A 21,261-nucleotide genomic window follows, 5' to 3' on the forward strand; every position below is an offset into this window, starting at 1 on the left:
TGCGCTCTGTTCCTTTGTATGTGAACATTGGCATAATATATTATTATTTACTCTTGTGTATTCTCGTGCACTCCAACTCCTCTTTGAACCACGATTACAACTAACAGTTCGTAGATCGTACTTCAAGAAAGAAGGATGCACTCAACTGGTGTTCTCTCTTAAGCTTGAAATAAACCTTCATTTACCTTAAGACGTTTCCACCATTATATTATTTCTCCCTTTTCAGACACTGAGATAGTGACACCATAATCGGCGGAGCGGATGCTCAGCCCGTGATGCGGCCCTGGGCATTCTGACGCCTTCCATCGTGGTATCAAGACACCGTCCCCGACCGGAGACCTGCTGTGCCACCCTAAGAGCGGCACCCCGGAGTTGGAGCACGCACCGGCACGTCGTTGGACACACCGGTTGTGGCAGGTGAGCAGTGAAGCCTCGGTGCGCAGGAACTGTAATTGAGCACAGTGCGGGGGAAGGGGCTGGGGTGCAGCAGCCTGGGTGCACAGGTGCAGACAAGCGATGTTGCCGTTGATAATAATATAATCTCTGGCCTCATTCATATCTTTGTTTCATTTGAAAGACTTGCTGGACCGCACTCTTTCTCGCGGACCCCAGCGTCCCAGACACATGGGTGACGGGAGTTGAACAGTGAGGGCTGGGTGCAGTAGTCCGACGCTCTGTCTCCTCCTCCCTCTGTTCTTTTGACTCTCCCTCCCCTTCTCCCTTCCACCCACTCGCTCTCTGTCCCATTCTCACTTTCTTCCTTTCATTCTGACTACCTTTCTTTTTAGGTCTCGCCTACGCAGTGCGCATGAACTGCATAGGAGACCTTTAGTCGTTGTGCAGCTCTTTTTACAAAGCACATACTCGTGCTTGAGGTGGCATACGGCTTGCGGGCAGTGCTTAATTCGTAAAATATGAAGTGCAGGTGCTCAAATGTTTGTCGGAGGCCACACCTACTTTTCCCCAGCTCCACCCACTTCCTCCACTGGTTCCACCCGCTTACTCTATTGACTCCACCCACATCCTCAACTGGCACTGTTAAAAGTCAGATGTAATACCAAATCTGAATTTCAGCAAGCGAGCCTTCCTCATAGTAAGGTTTTGATAGGAGGTTCCAAACATACACATTTGAAAAAGAAACTTAAATGTAATGAATTTAGGGATTAAGAATAGGAGGCCTAAAGTATTATAAATATTTTGGACTCAGTTTTTGTTGCAAGTCACACTAGAGAAATATTTTTGCTCCGGAGCAAAATGGAGTACATTTTAAGCATAAGCTTGTCCTAAAAATTACAAACATCGCTCAAAGGTGTTGAACAATCATGGACGTGCAACGCCCTGTTTGGGATCATAACGTAGCAGATGCTTTAATAAAGGGTGATGATTCAGCTCAAAACGTATGAGTCAGACAATCTCCATGCACAAATGGGTGCAATGTCTGATATTTATGTGTTTATCTCATTTTCATTGCTTGATTTTGCTCTCCAGAAAGTGTTCATGATAGTCATTGAAATGTGATTCATAATTACACTAATACTTGAAATTATGAAAATGGCACTCATAGGAATTTGAAACCTTGGCAGCTATGCGGTAGGTGTCAGTGTCACTGGGCGAAGGGTGCACTGCAAGGAGAGCAGAAGGACATCACAACCTGGCAAATGAAACTCTCCACTGTGAACTCTGCAGCCAAGAGAAGAGCACTTCCTTCCAGCCCTGGCTGTGCCATAAGAAAAGACATTAGGAGAGGGGCTTCTGTATTCGGAACGCACAGATATCAATGTCGAAAACAAATGGGGCACTGTGGGGTTTTGGCACAGACTGCCAATGAAAGGGGGCACAGTGAAGGGAATGTTTAGGGCTGCCAATGAAAAAGATGGCAGTCTCTGGCATTCATACAGACTGCCATGGAAGGGGGCACAGTGAAGGGATTGCCATGGGCTGCCAATGAAAAAGAGGGCAGTCTGTGGCTTTCATACAGACTGCCATGGAAGGGGGCACAGTGAAGGGATTGCCATGGGCTGCCAATGAAAAAGAGGGCAGTCTGTGGCTTTCATCCAGACTTCCAATTGAATTGAGGCATGTTAAATAGTCTGAGAATGAGGTACGGCACAGAGGGCTGGGCAGAAAGCGGTTAATCAGAACAGAAGGTGTTCTCTGCAACCATCAGGCCCTTGCTGTCCACAGAGAAGGCATCGCTCCCAGAAACCCCTACATTTCACATACACTGACCAGTGTGCCTTCATCTGGCCAATTTATATCCACCTGGGGGCACAAAATGCTCGCACCTCCCTCGCCTTGCCACCCCTTCAATCTGCCACCAGTATTTTAAACTACCCTGCTGCCCTCGCCTCTCACTGGCTGGCAGGTAGTTCTCGTGTCAGCATTTATTCCCCACTACACCCAAGCCCCTGTAATCTAGCGCCAGTACCACCCAGTGCATTGCAGCCCTTTATCTCGGAAGTGCCCACATCCGTTTCCCTTTCTCTTTACCAGTACTGCCCACTGCCCTTCAGCCCTCTACTACCAGAGCAGTGCCAGACATTCATTTCTGCCTGCATTCCCGATTGCTAGGGCCTCTTCTTACCTGTTAGCATTTCCAAATATCAACCATTGACTTCCCGGGCTTCACCTCGGAACTGCCCACACCCCTGTTTCCCGTTCTCTTAACCAGTCCCTCCCCCCCATGTCCTCGATCCCCCTTCTTTCTGCATGGAGCCCCCTTTGTCACTCAGCCTGACTTCAGGGCTCCTCGCTGCAGGGCAGCCCTGGGCCTGCTCCCTCTGAGTATTGCCCACTGACCTGTTAGCGTTCTCTCCCTGCCAGCGCCCTTGCTTGCCACTCTGTTCTCCCCACTCCTTCCGATGTCATGCCATGCTCACAGACAGGGGTTAAAATAAATTAAGCAAAAGCAGGGCAAGGCTATGACCTTCCGGCAATCTCAGAGCATTGCATTGCACACACTGCCCCGGCAATCAGGATTGTTCAGCAGCAGTTCGTCATCTACAGTGGAATTTGCAAAGGAGCCCGAGTATGATCGGCCCAGTGCACGGTGGTTGCACTTTTTTCCTAGCATGTGAGGTACGGTGTACCTCAACCATTAAAGTACCATACAGTAGCACATGTTAGGAAACAAACATGAAATAGTTATTAATTACTTACTGCCTTTTGTTTTTTTCAATTATAGGCCAGGTTCTGCGCGTCACGCTGCTAGCTTCCTTGTTGAATGACTGCAGCTGCGCAGTATGGTGGGGCAGGCGAAAAGTCGGGACCTTAAACTGCATTGGTCAGTCCGACTCTGGAGGAAACACTTCCAATTCAAGGTCAAGGAGGGAGGACGAGTCCCGGGCTAACAATTGCTCATAAAGCAGGAATGCAGCCTTGATTGGTAGCGGCCATAGGTCACTCGCGCTACCATGATTTACTTATGCTGAGCTAAGGATGTCATGTCATCTCACCAGCTGTTTCTGGTGCTCCGTGTGCAGGTAGAAGATCGGTAACTCGCACTACTAATCATATGTTTTTGTCGCATGCACTGTAATAGGTAGACCCGGCCCTAAGAAATAAGTGCTGGTGCTAAGCACCGGAAAGCTCCGGCACAAATTAAGCACTGCTTGCGGGAGTGCGCAGCCATGCGTCACAAGCGCTAGTATGTGCTCTGAAAAAGAGCAGGATGCACGATCACGCACCCGTTCATCGCCAGCGCACTCATTCAAGCGCCTCTGGGCACCACTTGCGTGCTTGCGCACACAACTCCCGGGCTTGTTATTTCATTGTATTTATTTTGACGTTTTTAGAGCGCCTAAGTGGCGCCTTATGAGAACTTCAGGGCGTGTGCTGGTATTACCTCTTTTCTGATGCCCGCTCATGAGCACGGCTTAAGGCTGCCTCTGGTCTCATGCGGTGAGGCGATGGTGGTGAGTTTTAGGGATAGGCACCTCATACTGTGAGCAGGAGCCAGTGTCACTGGGTAGGGTGCCTTGGGTCAAAGGGCAAGGAGCATTTAGTCTCGTGCAGAGGGCGCTTGCTTGAAATGTACAGTGCGCAGGGCTTTAAGTGGGCCGGGTCCCTCCTGGTCGTAGACCTGCCAGCAATTAACAAGCATTTGCAATGCAATAGGTCTCGCATTTAGGCGAGTTTGAGCAATTGAAAATGCCTTTTATTTTTGTTTTCGTTTTTAAAACATCAATAAAAGACATTGTCATTTACAATGCCAATAGCTTAAACTCGCGTTAATGCGAGACCTATTGCATTGCAAATGCTTGTTCTCTTGGACATGGCACACATACTTATGTTTCTTTTTTCTCTTGCAGGTTTTGTACGCTGCTTCCGGAGGAGTCCCACCCACTTCTTTCATGTTTTACTGTTGTTCAAATAAAGTTACGTTTCCATTTATTTGTGTTTTTTTTAATAAAAGTTATGTGGGCTCATTTAAATGAACGGGTGAGACCCCGCTTCATATTTTTTTCTCCATTTTTACCATCCGGATCCGCTTTATTGAAGCGATACGAGGTTTTCCTCCTCTCGCTTCAATGAGGCAAACAAGAATTTACTATCACAGGGTGGAAGAAATGCTCCCGCCCTGTAATAGCAAACATAAATGCCCCGCGGATGCACACCCCGGGACATTATATGACCTGCGCCTGGAAGGTGGCGCTCCATAGGGCCATGATGCATTGGTTAATGCATAACTACAGAATTAGTATAAACGCATACTAACACTACTTGCACACGTGTAGTACAGCAACCAGAGTGTAGTGAAAAGGCAGAGGAAGCCCAAAATCTATAAATATAAATCCTACCAGAGGTAGGATCACATAGTTCGATCAGCCGACGACCCTGGGATGAGTAGAAACAGCTTCACCAAGAAAGCGGGTCTTCAGCAGAACGCAAGCAAGCTCAAAATATTGGTGAGTGCTGCCTTCTTTTTACCTTCTCCCGCTCGTCGCCAAATTTATGTAGTGAAGATGAAGACAGCAGTGGATCCGATAAGTAGATTTATTGCAGGAAAAGAAGACAGCTTAAACAGCCACCAACAGGACCAGACAGGAAGGCAACCATCTTCTCCAGCACCGTTTACAAACTCCCCAAGATTCCCCTCATGACAGCCCTACATTCTAACATTACATACTTACATTATAGTAGCATTACATACTAACATTCTACTATGACTTACATTGGAATATTACACAGAGCACATGACTTTAGAGCAATGAGCTCATGGTTTCATCCACAAGTCTTGAGACCGGTAGGGGTGAGTAGTTCGCTTCCCACTCCCTATATTGTATAAATGCAAACTAACACTACTTCCACAGGTATGCTACAGCGCCCATGGCACATCACTTTACAACAATGAGCTCACGGTTTAATCCCCGAGTCTTCAAACCAGTAGGGGTAAGTAGTTCGCTTCCCACTCCCTGTATAGTATAAACACATACTAACACTACTTACACAGGTATGCTACAAACACCAGAGCACATCACTTTACAGCAATGACCTCACGGTTTAGGCTCTCAGTTTCATACCCGAGTGTAGCAGCATCTCATCTCAGCACCATGTCACTCTGAGCAACACCGCACTTTCAGTCCGGTTGGAGTGACTACTTCGCTTCGCACTCTCCCACAGAGGTTACAGTGCTCCTATCCTCCTGTTTCCTACTCTTTTTGCCCTTTTCCCCCCTACTCATTTCAACGGAATCACAAAATGGCTGCCAACACTTCCTAGTTGCAACCGGTCGCACCACTCGCAGCCAATAAGCAGCAAGCTCGTGCTCGTAACGCCTCAGCCAATCAGATGGCAGAATTCCCAAATATCGATATCTGTAAATTTCGATATTTCTCCAAAACTACTGAACGAATTTACACCAAATAAACAAAAGCGTGCTTTCTAGACCAAGACCCTTCTCCCTGCCAAATTTGGGGTAATTCTGTTCACCCGTTTGACCTGTAGCCTTGTCGAAAGTTTCCTATGGAAATGAACATGGAGAAAACACGTTTTGGGACTCCCCTTTTTTCTCTGCCTCCCCTTGATGAATCACCCCCAAACTTTCAACATAGGAGCTGATATGAACAAAGAATTAGTTTGGAAAATTTCATGAAGATTCATCAAACGACGCCAAAGTTATAAGCAAAACAAAAAATGCTCTTCCTATGGAAACTTGGTCCTAACTATAACTATCTACATGTGTGTGTGATTTTTGGAAAGAAAGAAGATTGGGTTTTTGACTTACCCCATATCCCCATATACCAAAGGCCTGAGTGTACCGATCCAGTGACGGAATAACAACAGAAACTCTATTGGTCCCCAGTAATTTGAGGTCACATGCGAGCACATTTGCAGGGGGAGAGGACTGGGTAGTCTCGGCAGTTTCTAAGGCTTAAGGGAGGGCGGGGTAGGATTTTTAGGGCTTCAGGGGGTGTATATTAAGGGTTAGGGTCAGCATGGGTGGAGGTTGTCTGGGTATTTGGACCTAAGGCGGGGGCCAGGTAGGGGGTTCGTAGCTTAGGGTGACGGGAGGGGGTCGCAACCTCAGAGATGCATACCCTTTACCATTCATGCCTTTACCACAAAATTCCATGACAACCACCCACCACATTTACTGAGGTAGACCCCACAAGTCAAATAACGGCTCATAATCTTCTCACAAGGAAACTACAACACAGTTTGTCAGCACAGAAGATTGAAAACTACCACACAAGTTTTCACTCCAAAAACTGCCTAGCTAAAAAACACCCCAGAAAAGAAATACCATGCAGAATACTTCTTGGTAATTCTGTGTCTGCACAGTTATTCCTGATTCTGAGGTGTTAGCTCATAACAGGAGTACACATGTGAGGAGACATTGGTCGGAAATGGTAATTTCTGCCACCCAGACTGCCCACATCTTTTTCCTAACTCGTAATCAGACCTTCAATCCACAATGAGCTCTCAGGAAAATCCAGTAGTTCTTCCACCCATGTTATACTTAAAAGAGAGACGACTAAATGGTTTCCCTTTAAAAAACATGATCTATAGACCATCGCATAAACTATCTCTTCCTCTAACCCATCCTTACATGCCAAAGATTTCAACCCAGCCTCTCTGCTACATATTTGCATACACAGAACCTCTCCTCTTCCTCTCAATACTCTGATAACCTCACTTGAAGAAGGCATCTTCTCTTCAGGTCTAAATACTGGTCAAATCAATCCCTCATTAAAGAAACATAACCTTGATTCTAACAATTTTAAGAATATTGGACAAGTAGCTAAACTCCTTTTTCAAGGAAAAATTATAGAGAAAGCTAATTTTACACTGCTCATAACCCAAATCTCCACCAAAAACTTCCTAAACCTCCGAAACTCAATCAAATTGGAATTTCCTCTGAATACAGCAGAACGACAATCACAATACAGATAATAGGGGATGCTTTGAAAATCCTGAATGAAGGACAACTCTTTCTACCTGTTCTTCTTGACATCCCGTTAGGCTCTGAGGTCACTGATGACATAATTGATATCATCCACAGAACCACTCACACACCCACTTACACCCCATGCAGTTTCTTATACACTCACACACTCACAACCATTCACATACCTATTTGCATATCCATTCCACTTGTCACCCACCCACTCACTCATCCATGCACTCACTCACATACCCACTCACTCACTCATACAGCTACTCATACAACCACTTACTCACCCATAGACCACCATCCAATTCTACAAAGTCTCTCTTCAAGAAGCATTACTCTCCCCAACATTTCAATATGTGAAATTAGACTCCTTTGGACCTGCTAATCTTCAATTGAAATGCAATGTCCCATAAGGCTCCACCATTTCACCATATCTTGTCAACAGAACTTTGGGTCACATCACCTCAGGGCAAAAGTATGACACAACAATTTGCTGATGATAACCAGTATTACCTAAGAGTCTCAAACCTGAACAGTACAGCAACTCTAAAATCTTTCAGAGAAAATGAATCAATTGGAGGCCCGCACTCCTTAAACCATACCAAAATGGAATGATCACTCTTCTTCTCCAGTGACTCATCACTCAGCATCCAAAGAATAGCTTCAAACCCCTACACCCTTTGGATATTTACCAATCAGTGGCACCTTAGCTTCCTCATTGATCAAACCTCAACCTAAACCGCAACCTAAATGATTACATCACCAAACTGATAAAATCTGCCTCCTATCACCTCCACCTGCTCAGAAAGCTTAATCCACCCTTCATACAGACTTCATATCAGCAGTTCAGTGGTGGAGTAAACGCAAACCTTGCAGGACTGCCCACATCTACAGCTGCTGCTCTAAAAGCTCTCCACCATGCTACCACCTGATTGCCTACAGAAGCCAAAAAAATCAGACCATATAGATACCAGTGGCTCCTTCTTAAAGATAGATTGTAATTCATAATAGATAGTGTGGCTTATAGAGTGAGCCACCCTGACCTACCATCTCACTTGAAAAACAGTCTCCAAATCCACAGGTGGTCAACGAAAAAACAGTCATAGAAGCTGCCTAGTTCATGAAATCCCTAAAACCTGAAGAGGCAACACATTAAAACAACAATTCTCATGCACAGCTTCAAGATTACAGAACTCCATTTTGATCACATTGAACTGAACTGAATCCTGTTCCATTAAGATGTGATAATCCACTTCTTCAATATTTCTCCTTTTTAACTGTCCCTCTGTTTCTCTCCTTCTTACTGACTTTGGCGTTTCTTTCAATGATTCTTTGTTACTTAAGTTATATGTAATTCGTTCCGCTGAGCTCAAGGCTATGTTCGCGCTATAGAAATACTTTAAATAAAAATACAAATATTAAAAATTCCACTAACTTCTAAGTCACATAGTCTACTCAGACATCCCAGCATGCATCCAATCTCGTATGTACCAAAGACCAACATATACAGCAGGCTACCCACCCACACAGCAAAGTCACAGAACACACAGGCAACCCAGCCCTTACACCATCCAGCATACTGACTGACACGATCCCAGACTAGGAGTTCCTAAAGAAAATAAGGACAGTCCACGCCGCCTACCCCTAACACAGTACAGTCCCCATCCACACAGTCATGCAGGATTCATGCACAAAGTGCACTGAATCTAGAGCAAATTTTACTGATCACAACATACACTTACAATACTCATTACAGCCACTTCCCCGTGAATCAAACCACATACAAAATCCGTCGGCAACCTTGTGCACGTGCGTCTGTCGTTATGTGGCAAGCTCTAAAGAAGGTGCGGTTAAAATTGGACAGATTTGCAGACAACCAGAAAGGGCTGCCGGGGAGATAATCGACGTCACTAGAGCTAGCGTGACTCGGAACCCTCGCGCACACAAGATCTTTGTAATGATAACCAGGAAGGATCGGGCTATAAAATGGACCTCTCTGGCCCACAGTCACTATTCTAAGACTAAGATGAGCTATTAGGGTCAATTTTACGAGGTCTAAATCTCAGGTCTGAGAATTAACCAGCCCCCTCGCCCCAGAAAGACATACATTATGAATTGTTTTACCTTAAAGAAACCACAAGATGGCAGCAAACTAATACCGTTTTCAATTATAATTGCCAAAAAAGAAGTACACTTTATAAAATATTTCATCTCTCTGCAGTGGAAGAAAGCTACACTTTCAGGTTGATTTAGCTTACATTTTTTAGCATTCCGTATTACTGTTAAATGTTTATGTGAGCTTTACTAGCCTTTTATAACAATCTTAATAAGTCACACGTTTAGGGAGGCACAATAGGATAAATCAAAACTTTACTCTGCCTTCCTTAGTTTATTCACAGGTCAGATTTTATTTTGCATCCAGTTTTATTATTTACCGAGAAAACGCCGTGGAGTCCGCTTCACGGGCTTCTCCGAAGAATGCACTTGAAGGTTAAGTAACCACAGATCTCAGTTAATCCCCCCTAATCTGCTATTACTAAATGGATGTCAGGGCTGCTTGCCGAACCAACGCCCACCATCTCCGGGGACTTGGAGCATGAAAGAAATTTACATTTCATTGCAAGGGAGCCATGAAATCGCTCTTTTATTTTTATGTCTTCGTCCATCTGTGCGAAAAACTGCACTGCTTTTGCCCGTCGCAGTGCACCTGCATTTTCCACGGTCGAAGCGATGGCACTGGAACAAGGTATGTGGCTCTTTACGAGACAAGGCTGGCTAGCAAACCCTGTGGCGTTCTTTAAGTAAAGCTTTCTTTCCAAGAACGGAATTAATTCGGAAGGATTGCTGTATGTGGCGTGTGACGTGTGACAAATAATGTGCTCAGATTGTACTACATTGAATTTTTTCTTAGCTAAACAGTGTCAGCAGCGTGCTATATTTTGCGCTCACAGAAAAGGTTGCCTTCAAACATTTGCATCAGGGGGTGGTTCCATGGGTGGCACATGTACATCCCCATGCAACCACTCTACTAACAATGGACTGTAAGAGTTTTGCACCCAAAAATTACTTTTTGAGCGTGGCGTAAACTTGGAAAAATGCTTTTATTTCTCCAAACATTTCCACCTTTGTATGTGTTTTAAAGCGTGTCTGTGAATACTATTACACACTGGAAGGTATCCTTCCAAAACAAAAGCTTGACATCACACAAAACCCATGCTCTGTAGTGCAAAGGTGTGTGTGTGGTTCTAGGCAGCCAAATTGTGCACCAGAACTACAGAGTGAGCAGGCCAGTGCCATATGTTAGTGGACATTGGCGTTAGTGCTCTATAACTCTCCCGATGTGCTGCGCAACAACTTTGGTTGCTGCGCTGAGTTGTGCCTCTTTTTAGTAAATACACCCTTAAGGTCTCATTCTGAGTTCCCCAGTAAAATGATGTATTAATACCACTCCCAGAATCAGGGACATAGCAAAAGTGCCAGGGGTTCTAATGCGAGCAAGTAAACTGGTCCCTCAACTTCCTGTTGAGTAGTAAAGGCAGCCACATATTAGGTGGAATGGGCTTCCAATTTCCCATTTCTGGACCACTACACTTGCTGCACCATTAATAGCTACTCCCAGAGCTTGAGATGTAAGCAAAAAAATAATTAATATATTTTAAAACTACTGCTGCAAAGAAATTGGCAAGAAGGACAAATGTGACCGTAAATCTGTTCTGGCTTACATCATTGATCACAAACATGCTGCATTTTAAAATATCTTACAAGCTTAAGGCATCTGCTGCAGAGACCGTTGTGTGCCCAGCAATATTCGGGGGGAAATAATAACGGTTGATAACTATGCACTGGCTAGAAAGCGATTTGTTTTCTCTAATCAGTGATGACATCATAAAGTAGCATGGAAGTTTAATTTGCCTGCAACAAAGCACAAAGGATAGATACACGCAAATCACAGATTTGTAATTTATGTAAATAGCTCAGTACATTATTGCTTTTGTCACAGAGATCCTTTTGTTCTTTGCTGTCCATAAGTTTTACTCCTTCTAATATAGTACAGTGAGTCTGAGCCAGCACCACGGAGCAGCATGCCACCTGCAAGGCTTAGGTTTAGAACAGTATTGTATTTATCTAACTCTGAGGTTGCTAAAAAGGGTTCCTTTTAATAGTAATATATTTTCATTAGCACAGACAACCCCCAACCTCTGCCTTACTTTTTAAATCCTAAATATCCTAACCACTTTTAACAAATAATGCCTACCATTATGAATGGTATGTGACTCATACACCTTGTAACCTCAATTTTCTTATGTAATTTCCCCTCTACATTGATTTACACACTTTTACGATTCATTGTCTCTGTATAATATGTGTGTTAGAAATGCGGGTCTCTATTTGGCAGTGATACACACCCTGTCCAAGTAAGGACCCTTCTTTCTAGTCAGGATAATGGAGTTACACACCCAAGACAACCCCTGCTCACCCGCTTGGTGGCTTGGCGTCAGCAGTCGGGCCCGTTTCAGAGGCAATGTGTAAAGTATTTGAACATAACACACACAGTAAAACAGTGAAAACACGGCAAAAAGAAACCACACCAGTTTATAAAAATAAACAGTCTTTATCTAAACAAACAAGACCAAAATGACAAAAATCCAACATGCAGAACTCAAGATATCACTTTTTAAAGGTTTAAGCAATTCTATCCATAGAACTCTATGGTTGCGGTGTTTTTACACAAAGTGCCTTAGATCCTTCAAAATCGCCAAGAAAAAATAGCAGCAGAGTAGAAAAGCATCAGAAAACACAGTGATGATGTTGATTCCTGAGTCCCTGGGGAGATGTGTCAGTTCTGCTGCATACAGGAGAAGAGTTGTATTGAATCCGGATTGTAAGGGGAAACGATTCCTCGAAATCCAAGACAGTTCTGGTTTGCGGGCGATGCAGTGGAAATCTTGGCGCACAGGTGCGATGCGTGGAAATCTGGATGCGCTGGAAGTTGATGTGGCAGCGGCAAACTGGTGCTGTGTCGCTTTCTTCAGCCACTGTCCCTCGATGCATCATTTTTTTCAGCCACACAGTAGGGCCTGCGTCAGAGTCAGTGCGTGGGTCTCAGACTTCAGAGACAGGATGAGCTGAACTTGAGCTGCAGCAGTTTCTTTGGCCCTGGGCAGGTGATGTGTCGATTTCTTCGGCCACATGGCAGCGGTGTGAGGACATTTTTCGTGAACACCAGTGATGCGTTGTAAAAACAATTCGAGAAAGGCGAAGCTTTGGTTTTGAAGTATTTAACAGCAGGAACCATCTCCAAGGGCCCAGAACTCGAATTGGTTCCACTTGGCAGGTCAGAACTCCCAGCAGTGGAGTTCAGGGATGCTGCAGGTGAAGTCTTTGATGGCCTTGCGACTTCTTAAAAGGAGGCAAGCACACACAAGCCCTTGGAAAAACTTCTCAAGCAGGATGCACAATAAAATCTAGTCCTTTTCCCCTCCAAGACAGATTCAGCAACTGCAGGCCAACCCAGCAAAGCAACACACAGCAAAGTGGCAGTACTTTTCCTTACAGCTCTTCAGCTCTTCTTCTTAGCAGAGTCTCCTCTCGATCCAGAAGTGGTCTAAAAGTCTTGAGTTTTAGGTCCAATACTTATACCCCTTTTGGCCTTTGAAGTAGGCATTCTTTTAATGATGGTCTTTGTAGTGCATAAGTTCTTGCCTTGCCCTGTCTTGGCTCCAGACACACTCCAGGGGGGTGGAGACAGCATTGTGAGAGGCCAGGCACAGCCCTATTCAGGTGTCAGTGACAACTCCTCACACCACTCTAGCTCAGAAAGGCCCATCAGCCGGTGATGGGCAATCAGGACACTCAGGGCACACCTCAACTCCCTTTGTGTGACTGTCTAAGGTAAATGCACAAACAGGCCCCTTTCAGTCTAAACCAGACGTTGATTCCACAGGCAGGCAGAAGCACAGGATGGTTAAACAACAAAATGCTCACTTTCTAAAAGCGGAATTTTGTCAAATACACAATTTAAAAACCACCTTCACTAAAAGATGTGTTTTTAAATTCTGAGCCCAGAGATCCCAAACTTCTAGTGGTTCCCAATTGAAAGTTATACTTGTAAAATGTTACAATGCAGCTCCAATGACAGTCTATGGGAGAGCTAGTCCTTGCAATGTTGAAAAACAAAACTGGCAGTACTTCCCTATAAGGACATGAAAAACACACCAGTACATGTCCTACCTTTCACATACACTGCACCCTGCCCATGGCATGGGGGTACCTTGCGCTTACCTTAGGGATGCCTTACATGTAGTAAAAGGGAAGCTTTGAGCTTGGCAAGTGGTTGCACTTGCCAGGTCTATATGGCAGTTTACAACTGCACTCACAGACACATCAATGGCAGGCCTAAGACAGGTTTACAGGGCTACTCATGTGGGCCTACTAGTAGCATTTGATTTACAGGCCCAGGGCACACACAGTGCGCTTTACTATAGACGTACTAGTAAATCAAATATGCCAATCATGGAGAACCAATTAGAATCACAATATACACAGGGAGCACTTGCACTTTAGCATTGATCAGTAGTGGTGCAAGGAAGACTAACACAAAAATGTAGATCAAGAACTATTGCTAAAGCAGGCAGAAGTTCTGTTTGTGCTTATTTTGCCACTAGTGCCTTTTGGGACTTCAGCACAATTTATAAGAGAAAGAGTCTACCCTGAGCACACTATAATATTTGCAGTTCAAATGTGAAATCTTCACACGTTGTTCTAAAAAGTTCATATTCTTTATTTCAAATTATTCTGGTAATGTCTCCACAGCTTGTCGTAGTACAGTACATCACAAAATTGGCCTTGTAGTACAATTCTTCACAAAAAGCACCCTTGCAGTACAATTCTTCACAAAAAAAGCAGCCAACACGTGTTTCGTCGTGTGCTGTTATGCACAAATGACTTCTTCAGGGCTGCAAAAACCCAAAGAATATTATAAACAAAATTAATAATAATGATATATTTCTTATCCTGTCTTTATATGCTACGTAAAGCCGTCACCATTATTAAAGATTTGTAGACTCAATCACCGAGTGATAGAATCAAGTTGGTGCATAAGAAAGAGAGCAGAAACAGCGCATAACCAAGAGAAAAGGGGGTGGTAAAGAAGATCAATAATTAATGTGAACAAGAGGTAAGGTCAGTAATTGAACTAAAGAAAAATTAGTTCATCACCAAAACTCATATAGTTAAGTAATTAACGTCACCTGATAGCACAATGGTGTAATACTCCACAAATAATGCTTCAGAGAAGTAAAACGTTCCAGTACCTACGGGATAACCCGTTACCTATAACTAAAATTAGTGACAGGTCCTGAACTGCATAAAAGATGATGTTTATAATATACTTTCACACTTGCTGAATCAATCTTTGGAAGTGAAGATTAGTCTAATTGCATCAGACTCCGCATTCCACTTCCAAAACTGAAATCAATTGCATATGGAGAGTTACAGGATATAATTATACTAAGCTCTCCGAAGGCTACCCTACACAGACTATAGGGGTTACCTGATAATGTAGAGAAATGTCTTCACACTGCTAATTCAAGCATTACAAGTGTGGAATTATTACATAGTGTCAGACTTCGTTATCCACTACACACTACACACAAACTGAAATGAAATAAATGTAGAAAATTAGAAAGAATAATAATTGCTACTATCTCTAAAGCTCCCGTAAATTAACTATCAAAGTTCACCTGATGACGTAGAGTAGCGTCTTCTGGTCCTTCACCTTCTGTTAGTGTTGTGGAGTAATCAGAATTGTATAAATAGTATTTTAGTCACAAGTTCATGACCTGAGAGAAAACGCAGTAAGGTTACTATAACCAAAATTATAAAAATAAAAAATAAAAATACAAAATCGGGCAGCCATCCGCACATAAGTAGCCATATTCTAACATCAAGAGTAAAATGGGGGTGTTAACCCACAATATGTATTCTCTACTCTAACGGCAAATGTTCTCAGCACATGATTAGACCCAACTAAATCGGTAAAATCACTGCCTATATAAAAATGAAAGCTTCGGTCACTAATAGCTTCTAGATAATGAGTTATCCCTCTGATAAGGGTTCAAGTCACAACATAAAGTCCAACTCCCCAAACAATACCTTACCGCAAACTACGTAGTACTTCATCCGAGACTCCGCGAAGTGGCGTTCAGCATAGACGCCATTAAGTAAACAGCCTATATATCTTGGGCCCTGTCACGTGGTTCACGTCATGTGATGAGTACCCATAACGTGCTTCGCCATCTTAGAGAAGTAAATAGGTAGCATAAGTAACGATATTCTTGCATCAGGAGTGAAACGGGGGAGTTCACCCACAATAAGTATACTCTATTCTAACCGTAATTATACTCAGCGCATCGTTAAAATCATAACCTATATAAAAACGAAAAGGTTCGGTCACCAAATAACTTCTAAATAATGAATTATCCCTCTTTTAAGGATTCAAATCACAACATACAGTCCAACTCCCCAAACAATACCTTACCGCAAAATACGTAGTGCTTTGTCCGAAACTCCGCAAAGTGGTGTTCAGCATACGAGCCATATTGTGAACAGCCTATATATCGTTGGCTCTGTCACATGATTCATGTCATGTGACGAGTACCCTGAAGCACTCCGCCATCTTTGACAAGTGAATAGACTATTGCATCCAGAGAGTAACTGAGCGTACAATATACAGGGAAAAACCCCTACCTCACTAAACGAAGAATCCACCGAGACTCCTTTGGCATGTATCGTAATAGCAAAAATAGAAAATAAAATGTAAAATGTAAACTGGGTTAAGAGTAGCCCTTGTCACATGGTATGTTCCAAGTCACATGACAGATACCAGAAATGTGTTCAGCCATCTTGGAAGGGTAAGTATATGATTGTTAGTGTAATAATTAGGTAATAGCATGTATCAAAGAAAACAAACAAAGCTCCCTACCATACTAGGTTGTGTACTCTACCCGTATTTAAATATTCACGAAAGTTGACGCTTTCGTTGTCAGCAAGAATTAAAAATATTTGATTGCATATGCAATCAGTAAGTAAATGCGCGTATAGGAACTAAGAGAGTCTCACATGTTTCAATCCAAAAACGAGAGTAATAATTATAAGAGCATACTTCAAGGAAAAGTTTAAACAATCTGTATTATTTGAACACAATGTATATATACAAGTTCATCTATTCAAATGGATTTACATCAATAATATGGAAATACATAATCCCAATCCACTAGGCATCATGTACATCTCATGCTAGTTATAGTTCTTCTATATTCATATAAACCATAATCAATTCCTTGCCAACATAGTACACTGCTTCATCATACAGTATTTTATGAATGATTCACCTCCCTAAAAAATACTGCAGTTCACTATCAATATTCAATCCAAGCTCAACTGCTTTCAATTTCATGGTCCAAAGGGCTTCCCTACATCTCAAACATAATTCCCTGTTACCACCTCATATTTCACATTTGACATGGTCAATTCCATGAAACTGAAATTTATGTTCATGTGGTTGGTTCTCATTTTGATTTATATGTGATACAATTGGATATCTCGTATCTCCATACTTCAGCGCCCTAAAATGTTTCACCATTCTATCACGCAATCTTCTAATTGTGCTGCCACTATAAATTTTTTTGCAAGTACATCTGATCAAATAAACAACACACCTGGTTTCACAATTAATAAACATTCTTTTTGTATGGGTTGAAGTGGTAATCGACCTTTCTCCCCTTAGTAGCACCCAATAGATTGTACGTCCGTATTAATACTGCCCGATAGGTCTGTTGTGTGCCGTCTCTCCTTTTCTATACCTGGTTACCAAGTAGCTTTTTTCCTCTTCAGCACAATTTATGCTCATTCCGTCTGGTCCCACCTGGTGGCGATTGTTGGTATAAACCACTGCACACAAAAGAGGCTCAAAGTCCGTATGTGCAGGTTATTTCTCATTCTTTTATGCACAGGTAATAAGATGATAAAAGAGCACCCTTGATGCCCACTATGAAGGACATTTAAAACTGGGTGGTTTAAGCATCCATCATCACAGTGTCATTACAGTGTCTCTCAATTTGTGTTTTAAATGCAAATATAGGCATTCATGTGCTCAATGTCCCAGTGTGCCTGTTTGATACAGAGAAGTGGCAGTACTCTGTCATTAAAATTACTGCAATAACTCTCACACAGAGGGGTCAAAAGGAAGTATATTCAACAAAATAGAAAAATCTATCCTATATTACTTCCAGATAAATGTTACTCACACAAAATATAGGGTAGCAAATTGAAACTAGGCACAAGCTGTGGCAGGGAGGGACACACCAAGTGTATGGACGAAAACCCTCACTCATCCGAGGGTGACATGCTTCATCATAGGGTTCCTCCAGCAAACCTTCCTTCTTTTTTTCCACATATTTTTCACGTGGAGTGACTGAAGATTATGGTCATGATGAATGCCCCGAACTTAGATGTCATCTAGGGCAGAAACATGTTGACCCTATCACAGGGTACACATCCATAACCCTGTCTCACATTTCTTTTATCCTCTGTCCTGTAGTATGTATTAATAAAGTTGTTGTACCTACGTAGATAGTTTTAAGAAACACCATTTTTGTTTTTGCACTCTGCCCCTCACTTTCACCCGTGAGGTATTGTAATCTTGTTTGCTTTATTGAGAAACACTCCTGCTCCTTCCCCGTGGGGAAGTTGTAGCCCACACTGGGTACCTTGCGGCCCCTGTGGGCTGGAGGAACCCTATGATGAAGCATGTCACCCTCCGGTGAGTGAGGGTTTTCATCCATACACTTGGTGTGCCCCTCCCTGCCACAGCTTGTGCCTAGTTTCAATTTGCTACCCTATATTTTGTGTGAGTAACATTAAAATTACTGCACCACTTCTGAGCAGTCCTGGTACTCTGCCTTTCAAATTAAATAAGTGCAGGTAATCAGTACCTGTGAGTACCAGGCCATTTAAAACACTGGCCCCAATGACTCAATGTATATATAAATGTACATGCCCCGGTTACTTACTGTTAATCTTCATTACTTCGAGTACAGTCTTTCTCGCCACATGGGTTCCCATCCCTCCCTTCCCTGTTTAGTCATCGGCTTCATGTTTTTGGTACTGAGGCTTGGTAGTGGAACAGGAAGTGGGGTGGGTTGTGCCTCCTCTTAGAGTAGGTCAGGGGTGAAGGAGGACGGCCATGTTGGGCAGGGATGGAAAGGCTTGAGAGCTCATTTGCTTGGAGGGTTCTGTGGGGGAGCTGAAGCTCATTATTTAAGTAATGTGGCGAGGAAGACTTATGAGAAGGTAATGGTATTTCTATAGTGCAAGCCTAGCCAAAAAGTACTGGGTGCTGTACGTGGTCAAAGACAAGCATAAAGTCAACAAGTAAGAGGAGCGAAAGCTGGGTTGGAGGTGGTTAATGCATTGTGATATAGTGTTCTTTAAGGAGGTGAGCCTTCAATATAATGCTCGTGTTCCCCTTTTGTCTGGAGTCTGGGAGCTACTAAGCAGATATCTAATTGTATTTAGTTTGTGTAAATTAGAACTATTTGGATGACATTATAAACATTTGCTGGTATCAAAGAATGAGGACAGCACCAAACATATCCGCTATTGGAAACCTAAATAAATATATTTCCCTCCCTGATTGGGGGATTTACCTAAAACAGATCTATGCAACATTCCAGTTGCTTTGCTTCCTGTTATTGTTTCCTGCTTGTGAATTGATTGTGTTTTAAGTAGATCTCATTCCCATCGGTTTTTACAGAGTTGTTTACCCATGGCTTGTGGGTGGTTCTCTGTAGTGAGTAAGTGGTCTGAATGGCACGAATGGCACTGCCGCATGTTTGTTAGACCCCAGCACTTGAGGGCGAGTCGTGGTGGCCTGGCAAAGGATGTAATAATTGCAAGTTGGGCATGGCCGACAGGTTATCTGCTGTTGATCGGCATTTTATGCGGATGATGGCGAGGGTGTGTTTGAATGTGTATATAATCACGGCTGGTCTAACATGTCTTCTAGCGAGGAAGGAGGGCATGACAAGTGAAAACATACTTGCCAACTCACATGGAACCACAGTGTGACACACAATATTGGCTTCCATCACACGGTCTCCCTGTTAGTAGCCAATATTACAGGTGGCAAGGAAAACGAGCTGAAAACCCTGTAAATAGTGGTTTTCCAGCTAGATTTCAGAGGCTTTGAACTGCCGACCTCCATTAAGGGGTGTGAAAACACACCAGGACATCGGCACCAGCCTCAGTAGGCTTTTTATGTTTTTTGGGAGGAGGGGGTTTCAAAAGTGCGTGCTAGGTACTTCTCGGCAGGAGGCCCCACCCCCCCCCCCTTCAAGGCCCCATCCGCTCCTCAAATGGTGAGATTGTTCTTCAAGTTGGCAGGTATGTGAATACCAAAACCAAAAAGCGGTCTTCAAGCGCCATTGCCAATATATTTTGAAGCATATTGCTTTAATAGCTGGTCATGAACGTCTTCGAAGTCCTGCATCACGGGGAGGGCGAGGGAGGGGTCATTTTACTTAGGTCACGTGGTCCTCAGGAATTCTTCTGGAAGCCTGCAGCGCAGTATGGGAACAGACGACAATAAGATGGTGAGGTGGATAATATCCAGAAGAGGAGGGAAATCCTTAAGCACGTGAGCTCAATGTGTAGGCCAAAAAGGAGGAAGGATCAATTAGGAAGATCTTCAAGCATTCAGAGAAGGATGGGGCCACGTGACTTAGGTTATCCGAGGACGAGGAAGCCACGAATATGCAGGTGAACGGAAAGTTCCGGCTAAAGAAAGCCAGCCATTATCAGACTCACGAATCCTAATCTTTGAGAAAAGTCAAAATGGCCAAATACTTTTTCATAAAAAAAGTTTTAGTGGATTGTGTAAAAAGTTAATTTTGTAAAGGGTGCACAGCAATTTTTCTTTGATGTTCCGCTGGGACCCGCAACAAAATAAGAATACAAAAAGAAAAACAGTGGTGCAGGAAGACAGAAGGGGCACAGCGTGAGAAGAAGGTAGACAGAGAAAAGGAAATGGGCATAGAGGTGGGGGTTGGTTTGGATGGGGTAAAGAGTTGTTAAGGTTCATTAAACATGAAGCAGTACAGAGGGCGGGAGGCAGCACAAGGGACAGTTCAGAACAATGATGGATCGGGACAGGGAGAAGGCCCATTTATATTAAAAAAAAAAAGGTTTGGTCGAACCCCCGCACAATCTTAAAACAAAGAGAAAAAACATTTTTTTTTTTCAAGAAAGGCTTTTTACCAGTTTCGCTTTATTACATTATTGACGATAAATTCTTCAAGATTGGTTCGACGAAAATCTTTTGCCAGAAACATTTTCTTTAGGATGACCCCACATCTTCAGATTTGCATATACATTCACTGTAAGGTCTCATGCCTGCTAGGTATCTGCAGAGTGTTGTCTCCTGCAGACACTGCCCATTCAAACTTAGGCACCTTAATACAGGAACCTGGTCAGTGGTTAATAGTGTTGTAGAACTCTTAGTAAAAGTATGCATAGATCACATGCAAATTAGAGGGAAACTCTCAAATAACAGCATCTTTATGTCACAGAAACTTTTGCGGTTTAAGTAAAGAAAGTATGTAGCTATTTCTGAGGTGAAGGTAAGCTAGTATTCAGTCACTTAAATCGCATCCATTATGCAATGAGCATAACATGTTCTCGCGTGACCATAAATCCAGGAGACCTCACCGTCTACTGTAGGTATAAAGTAGACATTTCTGATATGTGCATAATACAGATGTGTTGTATATTCCGGGACATAGATAATGTAGACATTGCAGGCACTT

At 43.2% G+C, this 21,261-nt stretch overlaps 1 protein-coding gene across 1 annotated transcript in view; it reads left to right on the forward strand.

Annotated features, from left to right (window-relative positions):
• The first annotated feature begins 9,993 nt into the window (after positions 1 to 9,993).
• The window catches only part of LRIT3 (leucine rich repeat, Ig-like and transmembrane domains 3), a 187,002-nt gene continuing 175,734 nt past the window's right edge, over positions 9,994 to 21,261 (forward strand). The window contains exon 1 of the mRNA XM_085635653.1: positions 9,994 to 10,142. Within this exon, the coding sequence (XP_085491779.1) occupies positions 10,027 to 10,142 (116 nt within the window). The 5' untranslated portion in view covers positions 9,994 to 10,026. The remainder of the gene's footprint in view (positions 10,143 to 21,261) is intronic.

The sequence above is a fragment of the Triturus cristatus genome, chromosome 2_1 (genome assembly GCF_964204655.1).
Source record: "Triturus cristatus chromosome 2_1, aTriCri1.1, whole genome shotgun sequence".
Lineage (NCBI taxonomy): Eukaryota > Metazoa > Chordata > Amphibia > Caudata > Salamandridae > Triturus > Triturus cristatus.